This window comes from Heterocephalus glaber, unplaced genomic scaffold (genome assembly GCF_053883595.1).
Source record: "Heterocephalus glaber isolate CG9 unplaced genomic scaffold, H.glaber_assembly_v1.0 deba00001447, whole genome shotgun sequence".
NCBI classification, from domain to species: Eukaryota; Metazoa; Chordata; class Mammalia; order Rodentia; family Bathyergidae; genus Heterocephalus; species Heterocephalus glaber.
The window spans coordinates 9,158,294-9,180,557 of NW_028258299.1; the positions used below are offsets into that span (position 1 = coordinate 9,158,294).

A 22,264-nucleotide genomic window follows, 5' to 3' on the forward strand; every position below is an offset into this window, starting at 1 on the left:
TAGTGGGCCTGGAACATTCATTTCCTGGGCAAACAGATGGCTGAGTAGTTAACTCAGGAACTTTGCTTCATTACAGATTGTATCTTCTGTCCCAGAGCAAGCACATTTTAACCATTAATTTGTGAGAGACTAGGGGAATAGTGGATTTTAGCAAAATGGAGTCGCTTTGGTCTCACACTCTCCCCTGAGGCTTCCCCAACTGAAAGCATGATTTAAAAGGAGAAATCAAACTGCTTCCCATTGCAGAGGAAACTTCTGGGGGCTAGCCCCCTTGGTCACTGGGTATAATAAAAGGGCTTGAATCTGGCACAGAGTGGCACATCTCTATTATTCAAACTCACTCATCCATAACATTACCTAAAAGTTAAAGGCTCTTGTAACCTAGGTGAGTAGATGGTCTTTGTAGGCCATAACCTCCCACCTTCTAGGCTTGTTGGCTTTCCAAACAAATCTGCTCCTTGCACACAAGTACCAGTCCTCAACCCATGGCCATTTTAAGCAGTAAGTGTATAAAAAGGGTCCTTCCACAATGATGCTCATTCATGATCCACATTTGTCTGAGCTTCTTTTCACAATTCTTTCAGAAAAAAGTAAAAATGTTTCAGGTTGCATAATTTCTTGGTGGTACCAGGGATCAAACTCAGGACCTTACACTTGTGAGGCAGGTGTGGAGCCACTGAGCTAAATCCCCAGCCCCCAGGTTGCATAATTTCAACTGAGCTTTCTTTGAGTTTACTGATTCTTTCCCCTTCCAGTTTAAATATGTGGAGCCCCTGGAAATATTTTCAAAATTTCAGCTATTGTATAATTTTCAATATAGAAATTCCAGAGTCTTATATAATAATAATTGTTTTACTAAATCAAGAAAGATTATAGAGAATCACAACACTCTGAGCCAAATTTGAGTCCTTTTATTCCCTGAGGCAGTTGAGAGGAGTTGAAGCTGGAAACCTTTCAATGACACAAAGCAGTTTGCAGGTATCTTTTAAGCGGCTCTTGTAGTTGTGGATGGCTCAGAATGAGGGGACGCACAAGTGGAATTTTACAGGAGCAGAAATTTGCTAAGTTAACAGGGGTCATGGTGATGTTTCACACAGTTTATTTGAAACAAAATATCACATAGGTGAGGACTATTCTGTTCACAAGGTCATAAAGATAACATGTAGCTGCAGACTGCTGTACCAAATAGGATGTTGTGGCATAAATCCAAGGGACTCCCAAAGAGGGAGGGGGAGGCGACAATCCAGAATCACTGAACTTTACATAAAATTGGAGGAACAGTGATGAGGAACAAAATGGAGTCAGGTTGGCTACCACATAACCTTATCTGATATTCTTTATTGAATCCTTTCCTTTCTTTTGCTAATCATGGGTCCTTCAATTCTTCAGATGTGCTTAGAACTAAGTCTCATTCACTATCTTATTCTCTCATCTGATATCTATGTTCTTGCAAAGGTAGTTTTAATTTCCTGCTTTCCTTTCTCTCCTGAGGTCATATACCATTCTAGTTCTTTGCATGTCACTTATTTTTTTTTGTAGAAAATTATGCATCTTAGGTATTAGAGTACTTATAGTTACTAATCTTACACCAACCTCTCAAAGTTCTTATTCTTTGCACTGTTTAATGACCTTATTGGCTTGACTAATTTATTTTAGCCTCTTTATCTCACAGTTGTAAAGATTCTGATCTTGCTCCTCAGGGCACAGATTTGGGGGTGTAAACCAGACAGCAGGAACTAGGTTTTAGTAAAGCCCTCTATCACTGTGTTTCTCCTCTTCTCTCTTAAGCCACCTCCCTGAATGTTTTGCATTCTGTTGTAACTCTCCACTAGCTTCTGGCTGATTGACCCATTATTTTCAACAATTCCTGGGGAAATTAATAGTTTTCCAATGTCATCAAATTTGGCTTTGGGTCTTTCTCTGATACAGTCTTTGAGGCTGGTCTTTGAGTTTCTGACCTCAGGAACGGGCTTCTTTCCTTTGTTGACCAATGAAAACTTTCAGCTGGCCTGCAGTTGAGCTATTATTTTCGTGGACCTGCTACCCCATATTCCCTTATTTGATTTACCTCCAAAATGTCTATTGTCTTTGACATTTGTGTCTGGTATTTGGGCCTAAGCTCTCCTGTTATGGAATTCTCTTTATGACGAACTGAGGTGAAACCAGTGTGGCCCACTGTTCTCAACCTCTTGGCATAGGATAATGTTACTACCCACAGTGGGAGCTACAGGAGGAGGATTTCCCTGTATGACTCAGGCACTGTTACCTTAAACAGAGCTTTGTAAGGAGCTCCATGGGAAATGTAAGCTCCAAGAAAATATGAAAATAGGTCCTATCCCTCTCAGGGAGATAAATATTCTTGATCTGGAAGTTAGAGGAAATGTTCTTGGCTACATATGCCTAGAACTGAGTTTCTATCACACTAAGTGGGGGTGGGGTGGAAGGAAACAAGATCCAACTTAGACTGTAGCTCCTTTTGCCAAGATTTACTAGATTTTTCTTTTCTTTTCTTTTCTTTTTTAGGAAGGGTCTTGCTGTGTATTTCAGACTGGCCTTGAACTCACTATGTAGCCCAGGCTGGCCTCAAACCCACAGTAATTCTCCTGCCTCAGTTTCCCAAGTGCTGGGATTACAGGAGTGCATCACTAGACCCAGCTTGATCGTCTTTCAAGTTTGCTAGAGAAAATGCTTTGATCTTTTCTTCTGCTTGTTCTCTAAGTCCATTTGGTAGACAGTGGCAACCTGGTTCTCTGAGGACATTGATTTTGGAGCCCAGAGCCACCTTGCTGAGTCCTCCTTCCTCCAGTAGTTGCTAGGCTGCTTCTCTGTCCAGCCACAGTCACAATAGCTCTAAGTATTAGCAACGCCTCCTGCTTGCTAACACTTATGTCATTACTTCCCTCTTCTGTCTAGACATGAGCCACCCTCCTCAAACTTGGGCCTTAAATTTCTGCTTGTGGGCACAGGGTTTGGGTTCTCTGACCATCCTTGAAACTCTGGGCTTGCTGTGCTCCCTTCCACAACCCTTATTATCCAAGATGCTGAGTTAGTCAGTTCACCATGGCTGTAACAAAATACCTGAGGCGGGGAACTTCATAAGGGAGAGAGGCTGACTTAGTGCACAGCTGTGTTGGCTTGGTTCTGATGAGGGCATTCTGGCCCTAGATTTTCCTTGAATAAAACTTTCTTCATTTTCTGAATGCCAGAGAACTAATTTCAAAGATTTTTGTGTTTTGTAAATAATGATTTATAAAATATGATTGTTTCCCTAAGAAGTCTGTGAGAAGAGCCTCTGGTTCTGCCATTATAAAGTTAATTATCTCTAACATTATTTTTAATGCAAAACAGATAAAAAGAGAAGTGGAGGAAAACTAAACTAAATACCTGTTGATATAGGGAGAAGCAAATACAATGAGATATAGTAATATGAGATTATCTGCCAAATCAAATGAATTAGTGCCGCATGCATAAATCAGGATAATAATGTGGAATAAGGGACAAGACAATTTAAAAAGCAATTGAGTTCTATAAAACCTTTTCTATATGAATTTTAGAAATAGTGTATGATTGCATAACAACTGTTTTACAAAAGGAACATGTGGGCTGGAAGGACACTTGCTAAATCATGACTACTCCCTCTAACCCTTGCTTGGAAAAAGTAAAACTGCAATTTTCCTTTTATTGTTTTCATTGAAAGGATTTTTATGCAGACTGTGTATGTCTACCTTGAATCTATGTGTGTGTGCAAAAGTCTCCCACAGCTGTTCTTCTTGTTTGGAGTACTCTCAGATTGGGAGAAACAGGTAGGCATCATAGCCTGGCATGGAGTTTGGATTTTGGACACAGAGGAACTTTACAATCAGACAGAAAGAGAGAAAGAAAGAAAGAAAGAAAGAAAGAAAGAAAGAAAGAAAGAAAGAAAGAAAGAAAGAAAGAAAGAAAGAAAGAAAGAGAAAGAGAGAAAGAGAAAGAAAGAGAGAAAGAAAGAAAGAAAGGTAGCTCAGGATAAAGATATTTCTGTAGTAAATGTTAACTACCCACCTACTATGAACATTGCTCAGTGCTAGGAACTTTGATGTAACTCTTTTTCTGTTTCAGAGCACTCTCAAAGAGAAGGCTTCCTGTGGATATCTTTCACACTCAGAGATTCACTTATTCATATTTAGTGAGTGTTCAACTGGAAGTCAGGGCTGAAATGATGACTGTGTGAAAATGAAGCCCAGCATGTCACACTGCTGCCTGATGGTAAGTTCCTAAGACAGGTCAGGAGCTGCTGTTACCAAAGAGCTTACAGGCCTGGGTGACAGGGGGAGGGGAAATTCTTGCTCCACTGACTGTGGAGCTTTCATGCTGATGGCCCTGAAATGCTAAGCCCAGCATCTGAGCCTTGGGTGTGTGCAAGAAAATGGATTTTTTTTTGCACTTTATTAAATTCTTTTATTGGTACATTGTATGTATACAACGCAATTACATTTCTCAGAAAATGGATTTTATGACTAAAAAGAAAGCACTCCTAGCCAGCCTCTTCCAGGAAGGGTGTGGGCAGTCCCAGGGGTTCAAAGTGTCTATCCCCTGCCCAGGGGTACAGCAGAAGCCTGGCTGAGTTGAGGGAACTGCCAGGCCAGGGAGGGAGGAGCTACAGGGCAGAGGAGGGCTGGGTTGAGCTCATGAGCCTGGACAGCCTGGACACCAAAGTTCTCACAGGCTAGGACAGTCCTTTGTGTGGTCCACAGAAGGCCCAGCGCTGGTCCTCCACATGCTGGTTGCAGTGGGTTCCCTGGCGGCCACCCTCTGGGGTGCGCTCCACCTCCACACTCTTCTCCTGGGTGCTGTTGCCTTCCTGTTCTTTGCAGGCTTCCTCAAAAGCAGGCGCCCAAAGAACTACCCTCCTGGGCCCTGGCGCCTGAATTTCCTGGGAAGCTTCTTCCACCTGGACCTTGAAAAGATTCATCTGGGGCTTAAGCAGGTAGGAGTGAGGAGAGGCTGGCTGTGTCTGCACCCCCAGCCTGGCCTCCAGGACAGGAGACACTAGAGTGGCTCCCAGGCTGGAGCTGGGAAACTGCGGGAACCCTACTTTGAGCTTCATCTTTCTCTGCCTTGCCGGCCTCACCTATCTGCCCTTTGCAATGATGGAATACAGCTAAATGTTTCCTGTTCCAATGTGTTATGTCCCATAGGTCATATTGTCCTGTCTTAGTTGTAAAAAGTTAAAACCAAAACTGCTTATTTGTCCTCTTTTGTATTCTTATCCTTTAAAATAATGTGGAACTTTCCTTCTCAGAGGCTCCATATCAGGCATGCAAAACAGTGACAGGGCCTCCTAACTCCTCACCCTGCTCCAGGGACAGCCCCCTGCCACACTTCCTGAGTGCTGGCCTCAGTCCCCTCCCCTGCAGTGCACTCACCAAAGTCATCCTTCAATTCTCCTTCCTCTCACTGCCTCCCATGCCACCGGATGCAGCTCCCTTCAGGAGTCACTGGGGATCAGTTGCATCTGTGTCCTTGTTTTGCTACTAGGACAGATGTAGCTGGAGAAGGTCCCTAGTGTCAAAAACAGGACAGTAGTGAAACTGAGTGTTGAATCTTATCCCTGACTCAATGATTTTTTTTGAGGAAACAGTTAATTTTTATTATATATGTCTGATTTTTATGTATCTGTAATATAAAACAATCAGAGATGAATGGTATACTTAGGTTACAATTACATTAGCATTCTTGCAGTGGGGAAATCCTAACACTAATAGTGTGTTAAGTTTTCGATCAGGATTTTGGGTTCATTTCCATTCAGTCTTCACAGTAAGCATATATGTTAGGTTTCAGCTCATGACAATTCCATTGTACCATGGAGAAAACTTGGCAAGAAGAAGGAGTAATGTGATTGGCCCAGATTGTTTCAGTAGATTCTGGAAAACAGAACCTTGAACTAAACTTTATATAACTTGTAAATGTTTTCCGTACATGTAACCTGACATTTCATGATGTAACTAGAGAATAATTAACTTTTGGGGGCATAGTTACTGGATATTATTCATAGGCTTGTGTCTCTTGGAAGACATTGTAAGTGCTAACAGTGCCAGGCACAGTACAGGACAGAGTGTGATAAGATGGGTGGTGGAAACTCTGAAACCAAGCAGGTGGCAAGAGATGTTATCACTGTCCATGGGCCTCCCTGAGGATGACCTTTGTGCAGCACTGGAAGAAACTGATAGGATTTTAAAGGAATGTTAGGCAATTGGCTGAGTGGAGGAAAAAACCAGGAAATTTTAAACAAGTGAGATGTCATGTGCTTAAGCATGGTGAGAGAAAGGGGAGGAAACCAGGCAGTTTGTATGGCAGGTGGGCAACTTCACTACTCTCCCTCTCCCACTTTCTAAACATTTCCGACCATGGCTATGTGGCTGATGCTAGGAATCTTTATTGAAACAAAAGAAAAAGGTCTCATCAGAGTATAAAGTAAGTGCATAGTACATAAGTTGTATAAATTAATAAGTAACTTGTCATCAAGCTGCTTGTAAGAAAGAAAACCTGAAATACAATGATGTAAACAGGAGTGAACGTTAGTTCTCACTGACAGGTGCTCAGACATAAGCATGTGGTAGAGGATAGGGGGCTTTGTCCCACAGCATCATTCACACTCCAGTTCCTTCTGTGTTATTGCTTCTGTCTTACAGCAACATCATCCTGTGTGAGTTGTGTCCCACAGGAAGGGGAACTAGAAATGGGTGTGTTATCTAGTAGTTGCCTTTAGAAATGGCTCATCAATTAAAGGTGCTCCAGGTCTTAGCTTGAAAACGAACTGAACAAGACAACCCAAACATGATGACAAAACTTATGTGAAAAATGGGGTCAGGGAGAAACTAGCTCTGCAGAGTAAACTTGGGCTGGACAATTGTGGAAAAGAGAAAAGCAAAAATAAAAATATACCCAGGGAGTCTGGGAGACAGAATGGGATCCCAAGAAGAATCATGATAGTGGGCTCCTTGTCATTTCCCATCTCTTTTATGCTGTCCACATCTCCTGGGATCCCAAGAGCAGCCTGGAGATGTGGGTTCTTGAGAGGCAGTGCTGTGTAGATCCTGGGATCCCACCAAGCCTCTCTTCCCAGGCAGCCTAAGCCACGCCCTGTCTCCTATCTCAGGTGGTGGTGAGAAAGCAGCTGTGATTGAAGCTGTGAATCCCAAGATGCACACACAACCACTTCTTGGGTCTTTTTGTCCACACCTGGAGCGACTGGGAAATGGGATTTTTGATGAGGAAGTCATATGGCCAGCTAGGATGTAGGCAGCTCTATCACTCCAAAGAACACAGGGAAATGTATTTATAGTTTCACTGAAGAATGAGAAGTACCGTGTGTTAGGAAGAACCACAAATTCCACCACAAGCTGTGTGCTACCTCTCTGTGCTTCTTTTTCTAAAAGAGAAAGGAATAGTGTAGAGCAGTGGCAGTGAACCTAGGGTACATATGCTTCATTGGGCATGCAGAACATGCTCTGGCAGCACGTGAGCCAAGGCCAGCATCACCCCAGCAGCTGAACATGCAGATTTAATGCAATGTTGTCACTTTGAGATAAATAAGTTGATTTTGGGTTGAGCATGGGCAATAGGTCTCAAAGTGTTTCACTGTCCCTGCTGTATAGGCTTATTATAAAGATAGATTAAGTTATTGAATATGAGGTTACTGCTAGGATCCCTAGCACAGAGGTCATGCATATTTCTATATTTTCCACACTGCTCCCTCCTTCAAAACCTTATTGCAATGTACTTCAGAAAACTGAATTACTGGTTGAAGGCCAGGCATCAGTTATCTGACTGGTTGCTGGATGAGCTCTATCAGGCCATGGCATCATCTCCCTCTCCATTCCTTCACTGCTGTCACTACCAGAAACTTCTCTATAAAGGAAATTTTCTAAAATATCAATAGTAAGAGTTTTCTTAATATTATGTTTACTAATCCTATCTGAAATATAGAAAGGAATAGTTACTTCCATTCTATAGATTTGTAAACTATAATACAGAAAAGTTACATAATTTGACCCCAAATCATACAGAAAGGAAGAGGCAGAACCTGGATTCTGATCTGTCCTAGGACTCCAAAATTCAGACAATTCTGCTCACCTTACACCTCCTCACCTACTCACACCTCTTCAGGCTTCTCATTGGAAAAAAAAACCAAATGCAGATATTCCATTTCTTGATGAGGGTCTTCAGTCTTGATATTGCTCAGATAATCTTGATCCCCATGTCTTTCCAACTGAGTGGATTCTTTTTCCAAGCAACCACCTTGGACCTTGTTCCTCTTCTAAGCTTCCTTCCTTCCCTCCACCAAATAATGTATGGGATAGAAAGTTAATAATAATTATTGATTTACAATAATGCTCCATTAAATTGTGAGCTGTTGAAGTTAGGCATTTATGGCACCCCCAGTGGTGACTTCGACCTAAGACATGGGCAGTGCTCTGTAACGAACACTTTTCCCCCAGAAGACAGTGACTGTTTCATTCCCAAACAAGATATGAAGATATGAATACATTATTCAGGCAACTTCCATCCTGAATTGTATTGAATTTGACTTGATTGTGAGAAGGGAAATAGTTCAGAAACATGTCCCACGGAGCCATGGTGCAGCCAGCTCCTCAAACAAACTCCAAATCCCATCAAGACAAGCTCTTTTGATATCCTTACCCTCTGTCACTAGACACGTAGATGTGCATATTCAACTCTGACTATTTCACTGTTTTTTAGTATGTGAAGAAATATGGTAACATTGTTAGTATGGATTTGGCTTACACATCTGCTGTGCTTGTGACTGGATTGCCCTTAATCAAAGAGGTCCTTACCCACCCAGACCAGGATTATATGAATCGTCCCTTGAGCCCTATTCAAGAACGTGTATTCAGTAAAAGGGGTAAGTTTCTAGGCTTTGGTAAGTGGGTTTGAAATGTGCATGTATGGTAAAAGTGCCTCTGTGTGTATAATTTTCCTAAACTCCTCTCAACTGTTACATTATGAAATTTTACCTAGCAGAGGAAGTTGGGTGCTTACATTCCCTGGTGGGAGGGCCTCATCTGAGTCCTTCAGATCATTGGCCTTAATAAAGATCTGGAAGAATTCACATATCCTGCAGGAGTCACTCTGCATGCTTGGATAATAAAGTGACCACATCATGGATTCACAGCAGAGGAGGAGGCAATGTGTTGTGTCTTTTTGTTTCCCCATTGTGAACCTCTTCCCACAGGAAAATGGATGTGAATCTGCTTCATTCTGCTGCTGCCTCTACTTGCTTCAAGTTTTTTATTCTTTATCTTTAAGGACCTATCACACAGTGTATCTAACACCTTCTAATCCACATTAGAACAGGTTGGCATGGATAATTAAAAGTATCATTAAATAAACTTAAACATCTACAATTTGAAATCCAAACCTCAATCTATTCAAATACCAAAGCATCCATTCCAAAAGCATCAAACTCCTTTTTTGAAAAAGTCCGTGAATTAATTCTACATGCAAATACTGCCATGGTTCCACTGCCATGGAAACCACGTACTTCCTTGGTTTCACTGCCATGGAAACCACTGTTCTAGGAATAAATCAGAGAAGAATGTGGTTCATATACATGTCCTATGTAACTGTCATCCTATTCAGAGAGAAGCACAGCATCCATTAAGTGCAATAATAAAAAAAAACAAGTCTATGAAACACTTTTTGGGAGAATGTAATGTAGTCCTGGAATCCAGAGAAAGTTGATATGACTAAAGACAATTGAGATAATAAAGTGTATAACACCACTCAGTCAAGGAGAATATAATATGAAGAGTACCTGACATTAGAATAAGGACAAAACACTTGAGGAAATAAAATGTGTCCAATGATGGGTGCTCAGGATTTTAAAGGAGTTAATTAATTGGAGTTAAAACTGCCTGGCTAGGAATAGCTCATGAAAGTTCTTGGTAAGGATATTGGTTTTTATCCTAGGGACAGTGAAAGCTCTTGAATGATATTAATTGGAGAAAAAATCAAATAGTACATAATTAAGACTATCTAGGATGGCATGACAAAAATGCATTTGAGATAGCAAGAGAGTTTTGTAGATTTTAGGACATAGAAAGTAACAGCTTAGACCAGGCAGAAGGGAAGAAATGACCGTGTGTTAGGAATGGATGGTAATGGTGACATTACATGGATTTCAAGTAATCAGTAGGTCAACCTCATAAGACACAATGACCTCAATGTAGAGACAATGAGGACTGTGGTGCTTCCCACACAGTTTCTACCTGATGGAATGAGAAACACTTAAGAAGAGTAGAAAATATTTGAGTAGGTTTAGCTTTTGTTGGGAAGAGCATGGATAAAAATCAAGAATTTAAGCATGGATGGGCCAAATTGTCAGTGATTTAAATTGACAAAATCAAATGGTCAGTATTAATTTGTACAGAGTTCTGGGACAGAAACAGATGGTGATAGGATTTCCAAAACTTGAATGTGGGATGAGAAGAGAGGAGGCTAGGAACCTAATCATGAAGACCTCCACCATTTCAATATTTCATAAAAGAAAATGAATCACAAAATAATAAGTTCTTCACAGAGATTTAATGAAAAATCTGTATGTATGCTTTCTTTAAAACTACTGGAGAGCAGTCATTCAAAGAAGAAGTGAGTAGAGCTGAGGAAAGACTACTTGAGATGGGGTTCAAGATTCCACTGGATTCATAGCAAAGAACACCATTTCAATATGATGGTGAAGGAGAGACACAGGAACTTAAACTAGTTGAAGAATGGTCTAGAAATGAAGACATGGAAAAGAGCTTGCCATTGCTTGTGTTATGAAATAAATAACGGTTTATGGAACACAACATGGCATTCTGCATCTTTACCTGTGCTGTTCTTTTTGTGTAGAAAATCCATTCGTTCTTGCTTTCTTGAATCATTCCTCATCTTTTTAGGCCAAGTTTAGGTAGGACTTCATCTGGAAATACTTTTGGTACCTTCTTATGACGTGTGCTTTGGCTTATCTATATCTGCAGTACTGGTCTTTAGTTTATCACTAATGCTTTACTAAATAACCAATGCATGGAGCTTGGACACTGGCAGACTAGAATTTGAACATCTGCTTATGTTATCTTGCAAAGTTCACTTCATCCTTTATCCAAAGTTCCTTAGATTTTTCTTCAGTAAAATAGACTGTAAGTGATGTTATGTAAAACTACCCTGTATTGTTTCTGTGAGCACCAAATGACAAAAAAAGATAAAAATAATAGTGTGAGCAGTTAGTGAATGTTATCCAGCAAATGTTAGAATTATGTTCATTGCTCTGGGAGTATGGCTATGAATAAATTTTGAGAATATTAATACCCCTTCTCCTTCTTATCTGATGCACATGTCCATACAATTGCCAGGCATTTGCATAATGGTATCAGAATAGCATCGTGTCGACTTCCATTTCCCCAGGACTCATCATGTCCAGTGGCCAAATATGGAAGGAACAAAGAAGGTTCACCCTGACCACACTAAGGAACTTTGGTTTAGGAAAGAAGAGCCTAGAGGAACGCATCCAGGAAGAAGCCTACAATCTTACTGAGGTCATAGCAGAGGAGAAAGGTGAGCACTTCATAGTTTAGGTGTGGGAAGTTGGGACCCATCCAGTCATTGATCAGATACTTTTTAAGAGGCTAAATGCAATCCCTGTGCCCATCACTGTTCTAGGCCCTGAAATAGAATAGTGAACACCTTCCAATGATGCTATCCTCAAGGAGGACACAGTTAGATATCCATTAAACATTCTACTAAATTTAAACCCTGATCATAAATTCACTTACCATTACATTGAATGAGTCCTTAGCATATCTTAGATGCTGTGGGTAGAGCTTCAAATATGGTTCTCTACTAGATATCTACAGCAGACTTTCTATAAAAATATAGAGACAAACCAGTGGTTTTTGTAGGACTTATTTCTTGCTTCTTCAACCTCCAGGACAGCCTTTCAACCCTCACTTCAAGATCAACAATGCAGTTTCCAATATAATTTGCTCTATCATCTTTGGGGAACGCTTTGACTACCAGGATGCTGAGTTTCAGGAGCTGCTGAGGTTACTGGATGAGGTTACCTATTTGGAAATGTCTCCTATCTGCCAAGTAAGCAATTCTCCTGCATCTTGCCCAGGAATATTGGGCTGCTGTCAGACTCAAATAGTTCTTCTGGTAGGTTTTCTTGCTGTTTAAACCAAAAGTGCAATGATTTAATATTGAATTTAACAAAAACTATTTAAAATCAATCTGTTGGATTTAGTTATTTCTTTCCTTGTCTTTTTCTTCCTTTTTCTTTTGTCACTGGTCATTGTACCCAGGGTCTCAGGCATGGTAGGCAAGCAATTTACCACTAAGCTACATTTTCCATTCCAACTCTTTCTTTCTTTCTTTCTTTCTTTCTTTCTTTCTTTCTTTCTTTCTTTCTTTCTTTCTTTCTTTCTTCCTTCTGTCATTTTTTAAGACAATATCTTGGTAGGTAGCCCCATCTGACCTTGAACTTGCAGTGATCCTCCTTCCTCAACTAGGGATTACAGTGTGAATGTTTACTATATACAAAATAATTCTGTCATTCACAGAAACTACAGAATTTTACATAACCTGCATCTATTGGTCTTTTGTGTAGGGCAACAATATTACCATTGCTTTTGAGTCTCTTCCCTCCATGTTCCACCCTACATAGCTCTCTCTTTTCTCCTTCAGATGCATTTTTCTAGGTCCAGTTTTCCATTCAGCAGGGTTCTTTTGAGATTCATCTGTATTGTTTTTTAAACAAACTAACATTCCATTGTGTGAATGTGCCATGGTGGCTAATCAGTATTTCACTGCTGGCCATTTGAATTGTTTTCAGGTATCGAACGTTATGAATCAAGGTGCCATCCTCATTCCTGTGCAAGTGTCCACATGGACATGCCTCACTCATCTTGCATATATGTGTAGACATAAAGAAAGGCAAATATTTCAAAACTGCTGGTACTTGTTCCTGACTAGTGTCTTTTCATGGAGCTTCATGATTCTATCACAGAAAACTGACTGCTGGATTAGGATGACTGCTGGAAAACTGAAAGGGCATAAGAAATGTAAACCATTTTAATTATTGTCAAAGTTTCTTTGTGTTCCTTCTTGTCACTCAGAGTCATGAAAGTCCCCAGTCCAACAATGCCATTTTCTTTTCTCCTATTAAGAGAGCTAGAACATCAAGAGAGTTTAGTGGTTGCCTGGGGAAAAAGAAATTCCTGTGAGGGAAATAAAAAGAGCCTCAGGGTAAGTCTAATAAATGTTTCTTGGATTCCTCATGTATACCAGACATTTTGATAGGCAATGGTGTGTACTTTATGTTTGCTAATTTTCACAACAGTCTCAGAAATGAAAGAGAGCAACAGGTATGTAAAGCTGATATCTGAATGTGCTAGCAAATAAGACAGTAGTCTACCACTCCTGTGTTACGTACCATATGTATCTTCTGTCATACAGTCTTCAGAGTCACCCTAGCAGCTCACCCAGAGATGCACCCCTTAAATTGAAGCTAGTTAAATAAAGGATCAAAAAGTACATTATTATTATTATTATTATACCTATTACCAATCTATTAAAACAAGAAAGTAGCAGAACAGTCACATAGAGTCTGTTTAATTTGAGGTCATATATTTGCATTATGTTCTTCTTTACACTTCTCATTCTATGTTCCATTCACCAGCAATTTATTTCAATGTATAATACCAAGTCTTACCTGAATGGAGTTTGCATTGTACTAGTTGAGATCGCCATATACAATCAATTGCTCGGGAGTGTGTGCACGTGCAAACACACACACACACACAGTGATATTTTCACTAAGGAACATAAATCAAGATGAGGGAATAAAGGCTGGAAAGGCATTTACAGGACCCTCCGGTATAAGCTCCAGAGAAGTGACATCTCAGCAGCAACTACATGCACTGAGGAGCTGGTGTTATAGAGATTTCAGAGGAAGGGCTTTCTAATCAGTGGGAACAGCAACTGCCAAAGGCCTTAATGAGGAACATCCTTGATGAGACCATAGAGGCCTCGTGATTGGGATGTGCAGTCAAGGATGGCAGGGAGAGATAGAAGGCACGTGGCTAATCTGTAGGGGCCACTACTGTAGGGCTTATAGGCACAAGGTCTGACCTTTATCTTAATTATAATGAATAGGAATTGGACAGTTGAGAGAATAAAACTATATGGTCTAAGAGTTTAAGGATCCCTCTGCCAACTGTGTAGAAGAACAGGCTGGGAACTGGTTAGAAGAGGAATCAAGAAACCACTAAAACAATGTCAGCATCCAGGAAGGGGAAGGTGGTGCTTTGCAGTAGTGTGGCAAGCATGGGGCGGGCAGTGAGATGGAGTCTGAAGCTCAGTATATGTTGGATGGAGAATTGAGATTCCTGTAAGAGAGATGAGAGGAGAGAGGACACTATGTGACACCACAGGGTTAGTGTGAGCAAATAAAGAGATGGAAGGAGAACATGGTCACAAAAAGTGCAAAAGCAGTTATATGTTGTCTCCACGATCACTTTGTTTCTCTCCATTAGCTGTACAATTTCTTTCCACGGATAATGGAATTCCTTCCTGGACCTCATCATACTCTCTTCAGAGACTGGGACAAACTGAAATCATTTGTTTCTCGTGTGATTGAAAATCACAAGAGAGACTGGAATCCCAATGAGCCAAGAGACTTTATTGATGCTTACCTCAAGGAAATGGCACAGGTGAGAAAAACAAAGTTGGTTTCCATGTTGTGTTTTTCAAGAACAAAGAGCAGCATGTTAGTTTCAAATTGCAGCTCTGACAAACATCTGCAATTCTGTGGATTAAAATAGCCCAGTGCTCACTTACAGTTTGAGATGACAGAAATCCAAGATCATTTTCCCTGGGGGAAAGTGAAGGTGTTGGCCAGGCCAGCTTCTTTGGAGGTTTGAAGACTCTACTTCCATGACTCTCCTCCTTCTGGAGGCCAACTGCATTCCTGGTTTTGTTGTCCCTTCCTTGATCTTCAGTGCCAGGAGTGTAGCATCCTCTCTCCTCTCTGAGCTGGAGTTCTGTCTGTACATCTTCTACTCCTGAGTCTGACAATCTGGCACCTCTCTCTTATAAGGATTATTCATGATAAATTTTTCCACCTCAAAATCCTTAAATTAATCACATCTGCAAAGAACTTGTTACCCTGAAATTAACACACAAAACACTGGGGGTAAGAACATCCCTGTAGATCATTATTTATTCAAAGATGGGGTAAAAAGAGAGGCAATATTTCATACATGTAGGTTTTCATGAAGTGAAGCATGCTGAAACTACCAGAAATAAAAATAAATGTCTGATGACATTTGGCTTAAGGTTATGAGAATGTCTAAATATGCTGCCTTTTCATCCCCTATTCCAGTGGTGGTGAACCCATGGCATGCATGCTGCAACTGGCTATTTGTTATCATTGAAAGCTCTAAAAGATTTACCATCATTGCGTTTCTCTTCCCCTACCCACATCTGAAGGAGTGGCACACAAAGGGGAAATAGCAGTTGAGTTTCAGAAGTCCATTTCCTTGTTACTTGGGACTGAGCCTAGTTCCCTGCCTCTTCTCTCAGCCCCCACTGCAAACCACAAGTAAAGCTGAGTTGGTCCTAGAGTGAAAACTAAAGGTCTTTAGAATGGGGCTACTCTGCTGTCATGCCCCGTGTCACACATTTTCCACATTACATGTGAGAAGCAGTAAAAAGCCAAACTGAATATACGGCCTTGAGCACAGTGACCCTGAGGGTAGTAGATATCAGTGAAGCAGTATCATAAACTTTGACTCATCAGATGATGGACTTCTTCTCCTGGAGTGGGCAGAATATGAATGTGTTTGCATTTTCCCTCATCCTGCATCTTACTGGTATAATATTTAGAAAAGCTTTATTTTCTTCTTAGAGGAGGAGTCTTTACCTACCATGTAGTATACAGCTGTGGGACCATCAACATTAAGAAAAACTTTGAAAAATTGAACCTTCCAAAGAAAGGGGAAAAATGACAGTCAATCACTTAGAATTATTAAAGAAATATGAAAGGTTTAAAGTGGCAGACTAATAGGGAGTTAGGAGTCTATTTGTACATAGAAGAATCCAGCTTAATTTTTGTGCTACCAAAACAAGTATTTATTTGCTACAGGACTTTTGTATCTCACAAGATTAATAATGTAATTTTAGAGGCTGCACAGTATGTCCACTTTAAAGCAGGAGACTGAAGCACTGAAATGTTAAGTGATGTGTCTTGGGTCATACATCAAACATGTTATATAGCTCATGCGGAAAGCCCATCTGGCTCCTCAAATCTCATTTTGCCCCACTGTATTCCTAACCTGCAAAATTACAGGTACAAGTAAATGGTTATTTTGATTTTCTTATTTCCTGTTTTTATTAGCATGTTTCTGGTGTATAATGTTTGCATTCTATTGCTGGGATTTGGTAATTGTGCATAACACATCTTAATGCCTTTCTCATCCCCTATCCCTGACCTCCCTCCTATTTAAGAACCATCTACCTCCAGATTTCTTATTATTTCTCTTTGATTTTGCTCTCTACGTATATTTTGGGTTTCTCATATAAGAAAAATGATGCAATATTTAAACTTTATGTTTGACTTATTTCACTTAATGTTATATTCTTTAGGTACATTCATTTTCCTTTGAATGAATCAATTTTGTCTTTCTTGATGGCAAAGTAGTATTCCACTGTAGCTAAATATCACATTTTCTTTATCCATTCATCTGTTTATGGACCTATAGGCTGCTTCTAAGATTTAGCTATTATGTATTGTGCTTCTACCAACATGAGTATGCATATATAACTATAATATGATGTCTTTAACTTTTTTTTTTTTTGGTACCGGGGATCGAACTCAGGTCTTTGTGCTTGTGCAACAGGTGGCAAAACCACTGACCCAAATCCCCGGCCCCATCTTTAACTCTTTTTGACAAGTATATAAAAGGAGAATAGCTGGGTCAAATGGAATTTCATGTTTTAGTTTTTTTGGAAATCTCCATACTTATTTCCATAGTGATTATACTATTTTATATTCTCACCAACAATGTAGAAGTGTTTCTTTTTCCCAATAGCCTCACCAACATTTGTTATTATTTGATTTTTTTTTATGATTGTCATTATTTCAGGGTTAAGATGGAATTTTAGTGTTGTTTTTATTTGCCTTTCCCTGATGGCCAGCAAAGTTTGGAATTTTTTGTATATTTATTGGCCATGTGTAGTTCCTCCATGAGAACTACATTTCACTTTCCCATTTGGATTAGGTCTTCTTTTTTCCCCCTTCAGTCTTTTATTATGAAAGATTTAAGTTTTTTGAGTTCTGTATATATTCTAGATATTAGCTCTGAGTCTGAGGAATAGCTGGCAAAAATATTTTTTCCATTCTGTAGGTAGTCTTTTCACACTTTTGGTTGATTCTTTCACTGTGCAGGACCTTTTTATATGATATGGTACCATTTTGATTCTTGGTACCATGTCCTCTGCACAGGGGCTGTGTTCAGAAAGTCCTTCTTATGACTTCAAGAATTTCACCTGTTTTCTCTTCCAGTAGTTTGAGTGTTTCTATTTTGACCTTTAGTTCCTGGATCTATTTTTATTTTAGCCTAGAACCTGGTGATAGATATGGGTCTAGATGTGTTTAGAGACTATGTTCTGCTTGTAGATAGCCAGTTTTCCTGACACTATTTATTAAAGAGGTTTTCTTTTCTCCAGTGTAATTATTGGGTGTGATTTAAAGATCAAATAATTGAAGGTGCTTGGAGTTGCTTCTGCATCATCTCTTCTGTTCCATTGACCATTGTATATGTTTTTGTGCCAGTAACATGCTGTTTTTATCACGGTAGCTTTGAAATATAACTTCAAGTACAGGATGTTGAGGCTACTCACTTTTTTCTTTGTACCCAGAATTGGTTTTGCTGTTCTCAAGCTATTTTATTTTCATATGAATTTTAGCATCTTTCTCCTATTTCTGTGAAGAAAGCTGTTGGTATTTTGATTGGGATTGCATTACTATCAATATTTGAAATATAGCCCTTTTGATTATATTGGTTCTGCCTATCTAGGAACATCAGTTTTCTGATGTCCACTTTGACTTCCTTATTCAGATTATTGTAGTTTTTAATGTAAAGGTTTTTCCTTTCCTCAATTAGTTTAATTCCAAAGTAATTAATTTTTTCAGTGCTACTTTCAAACCTATTGTTTAACACGGTATCTTTTTCAGTGCCTTGATTATAGATGTGCAGGAAAGCTATTGATTTTTCTGTGTTAATTTTGTATCCCTTTACATTATTGAATTTGGTTATTAATTCTAGGAATCTTTTCCTGGAATTTTTGTGTAACTATGTAGGGAATCCTGTCATCTGCAAATAATGATAATTTGCCTTGTTCCTTTCTTATACATCTTTTTTTTCTTGTCTGGTTGCTTTTTCTAATGATTTGAACACTATGTTAAGACGAGACAGTGGACATACCTCTTTTGTTATTGATTTTAGAAGGAAAGCTTTCAGTTCTCTCCCATTTAATATGATGGTAACAGTAGGTTTGTCATAAATGACATTTATCAGATTGAAATAAAGTCCATGTATATGTATTTGCTTTAGTGTTTATAACATGAAAAGATTTTTGATATTGTCACAGTCTTTGTCCTGTATGTATTGATATGATCATGTGATATTTGCTTTTCCTTCTTTTTATGTAATGTATTACTTTTTATTGCACATGATGAACCGACCCTGCATCCCTAAGGCCTACCTCATCATGATGTATAATCTTTTGGATGTTTTGTTGCTATCTGATTGCCAGTATCTTGATAAGGCTTTTTGCATCTATATTCATTGAGATCAGTGTGTAGTTCTCCTTAGTGGTTGAATCCTTATCTGGTTTTGGAATCAGGGTAATCCTAAGCTTCCAGAAATGATCATGGGTATAATCTTTTCCTTTTCTCTTTGTTTTTTTAAAAATTCTTTTATTGGTACACCTTAGGTATACAATACTTTTACATTTATCATTGGGTGCTTGTACCTGTACATGATGTATCTTAGTTCTTATGTTTTCCCCCATTACCTGTGCGTCCTTCACTCCCTCTACCCTTCCCTATTTACATAGATTTTGTTTCCATTTTTTTTCTTTTCTCATAATTTTTCCTTTCCCTTCTTCCTTTTCCCCTTCTCCTCCTAACAACCCTACAACTTTGGACATTTTCCTATTTCAAATTATCAATTATTCATTTTAATCCTTATTTACCCTTTCAGTTTCTCAGACTAGTGAAACTATTTAGTGTTTACACATGTGTGTCCTATTTATTTCACTTAAGAGTATGGCCTCAATAAGCATCAGTTTATCTATAAATGTCTCTAGTTTCTCATTCTTTATGGCTGAGTAGTACTCCATTTTATAAAAAAATAAACACATCTTCTTTATCCAGTTTCCAGTTGATGGGCACTTTGGCTGTTTCCAAGCTTTATCTGTTACAAACTGTTCTGCTATAAACATGGGTGCACATATATAGCTGTGGTATGATTCTTTCATTCTTTGGTGAAGATACCCAGCAGGGGAATAGCTGGATCAAATGGGACCTCTAGGCCTAGTTCTTTGAGGTATCTCCAAACTGATTTCTGCAGTAGTTGGACCAGTCTGCACTCTCATCAAAAATGGAGAAGGGTTCCTTTCTCTCCACACCACTGCCAGCATTTGTTATTGGTTGATTTCTTCATAGCAGTCATTCTTTCTGGGGTGAGGTGGAATCTCCGTGTTGTTTTCATCTGCATCTCTCAAATGACCAGTGATGTTGAACATTTTTCATATATTTATTTGCTGCTTTTACTTCTTTGTTTGAGAAATGTCTATTTATTTTGGACGCCCATTTTTTTAATTGGGTCTTTGAATTTGGTTCTGATTTTTTTCAATTCTTTATATATTCTCAATAGTAGACCTTTTTCTGAGGTATAGCTGCTAAAAATTTCTTCCCACATTGTAAGTTGTCTCTTTGCTCTGTTGGTGGTTTCTCTTGCAGTGCAGAAGCTTTTTAATATGATGAGATCACATTTGTTGATTCTTTGTGCTAGCTCCTGTGCTACTGAGGATTTAATCATAGTGTTTCTCTATGCCAATGTCTTCAAGAGTTCTACCTAACTTATCTTCCATCAAGTTTATTGTTTCTCTCCTAATATTTAGATCTTTAATCCACTTTGATCTTAGTTTACTGCATGGTGATAGGTATGGGTCTAGTTTTAATCTTTGGCAGGTTGAAATCCAGTTTTTCCAACACCATTTATTAAATAGGTTATCTTTCCTCCAATGAGGGTGGTTGACTCCTTTGTCAAAAATGAGGTGGCTGAGTATGTCTGCAGTTGTTTCTGCATCTTTTAATCTGTTCCACTGATTCTCAAGTCAATAGATGCAGAAAAGGCATTTGACAAAATCAAATGCCCATTCATGATAAAAACACTACAGAAAACTGGAATAGAAGGTCTTTATCTCAACCTGATTAAGACTATCTATGAAAAACCAATAGCCAACATCATACTAAATGGTCAAAAACTGAAAAATTTCACGCTAAAATCAGGAACAAGACAAGGATGCCCAATATCACCACTCCTGTTCAATATTGTTCTGGAAACATTAGCCACAGCAATTAAAAAAGAGAAATAAATAAAAGGAATAAAGATAGGAAAGGAAGAAGTTAAACTGTCATTATTTGCTGATGATATGATACTTTACATAGAAGACCCAAAATACTCAGTCAAAAGTCTTCTAGACCTAATTGACAGATTCGGTAGAGTAGCTGGATACAAGGTCAACCCTCAAAAAACAATAGCCTTCTTACACACAAATATCAGACTCATTGAGAGAAAATTTTGGGAAATAATTCCTTTTACAATAGCATCAAAGAAAATGAAATATCTAGGAGTCAACCTAACAAAGGAAGCAAAAGACCCCCTACAGCAAAAGCTATAGCACTGTGAAAAAGGAGATTGAAGAGGATATAAGAAAATGGAAAGATATTCCTTGTTCCTGGGTAGGAAGAACCAATATAGTGAAAATGGCCATACTTCCAAAACTACTATATAGATTTAATACAATGCTGCCTGAAATTCCAACAATATATTTCACAGAACTAGAGAAAACAATCCAAAAATTTATTTGGAATCAGAAGAAACCTAGAATAGCAAAAGTAATTCTAGGCAACAGAGACATTGCTAGGGGTTTCACAATCCCCAAATTGAAACTATACTGCAAAGCTACTGTGATAAAAACAACATGGTATTGGCAAAGAAACAGACCTGAGGATCAGTGCTTTTCATTTCAGTAAAGAAATGGGGTGAGATCTTCTCTGAAGTTTTGTAGAATTCAGCAATGTTCCCACTTGGATTTGGACTTTTCTTAGTTGTTAGGTATTTTGTAGTTCTTCAGTTTCATTGCCTGTTATTTGATTATTCAAGGTTTTTCAATCTTTTTGGTTTAATTTTGAGAATTCATATGCATCAAAGACCCTATCTATTTCTTCTGAATTCTCCAATTTATGGCCAATAGGTCTGCAAAGTAGTCATTGACAATCTTGATTTAGGCAGTGTTTGTTGTGATTTTTTCATTTCTAATTGTGAATTTTTCTGTCCTTTTCTTGTTTAGATTGGAGAAGGGCTTCTCCATTTTTTTATGATTTGAAGAAACAACTCTTCAATTCATTAATGGTTTATATTGTGTTTTGGTCTGAATTTCATTGGTTTCTACTGTGACCTTTTTATTTTCCTTCATTTTACTAGTTTTGGGTTTGGATTGTTCTTTTTTCCTAGTGCTTTAAGGTGCACAGTTAGGTTGGTTATTTGGGTCACTCTGTTTCTGTGATGCAATCAAAGCCTAGAACCTCCCTCTTAAGACTGCTTCCATCCTGTGCCATACATTCTGAATGTTGTACTATTAATATTTTTAGATCTAGAAAATGTCTTATTTCTTCCTTTCTTCTGTGACCACCGATTATTTACTGAGGAGGTCCCTTGCTAACATGCTGGTTGCCTTTATCTGATCTTTTATATCCACTTATGTTTGTTTTCTAAAGTTGGGTATGCTGATGTTTGGTGCATAGATGTACAATTGTTATCTTTTTATGAAAGGAAAAGTCTGAAGGGCATCTTCCCAAGACTTCTGTCCTTTCCTCAAAATATCCTAGCCTCATAACAATATGAGTACTTCTAAAACAACTGGCTTAATTCTG

The 22,264-nt window shown here is 38.8% G+C and overlaps 1 protein-coding gene across 1 annotated transcript in view; it reads left to right on the forward strand.

Moving 5' to 3' along the window:
- Positions 1-4,670: 4,670 nt before the first annotated feature.
- Positions 4,671-22,264, forward strand: part of LOC101719725 (cytochrome P450 2J2-like) — a 62,695-nt gene continuing 45,101 nt past the window's right edge. The window contains exons 1-5 of the mRNA XM_021248202.2: positions 4,671-4,966; positions 8,743-8,905; positions 11,446-11,595; positions 11,969-12,129; positions 14,574-14,750. Coding sequence (XP_021103861.2) covers positions 4,757-4,966; positions 8,743-8,905; positions 11,446-11,595; positions 11,969-12,129; positions 14,574-14,750 — 861 coding nt within the window. The 5' untranslated portion in view covers positions 4,671-4,756. The remainder of the gene's footprint in view (positions 4,967-8,742; positions 8,906-11,445; positions 11,596-11,968; positions 12,130-14,573; positions 14,751-22,264) is intronic.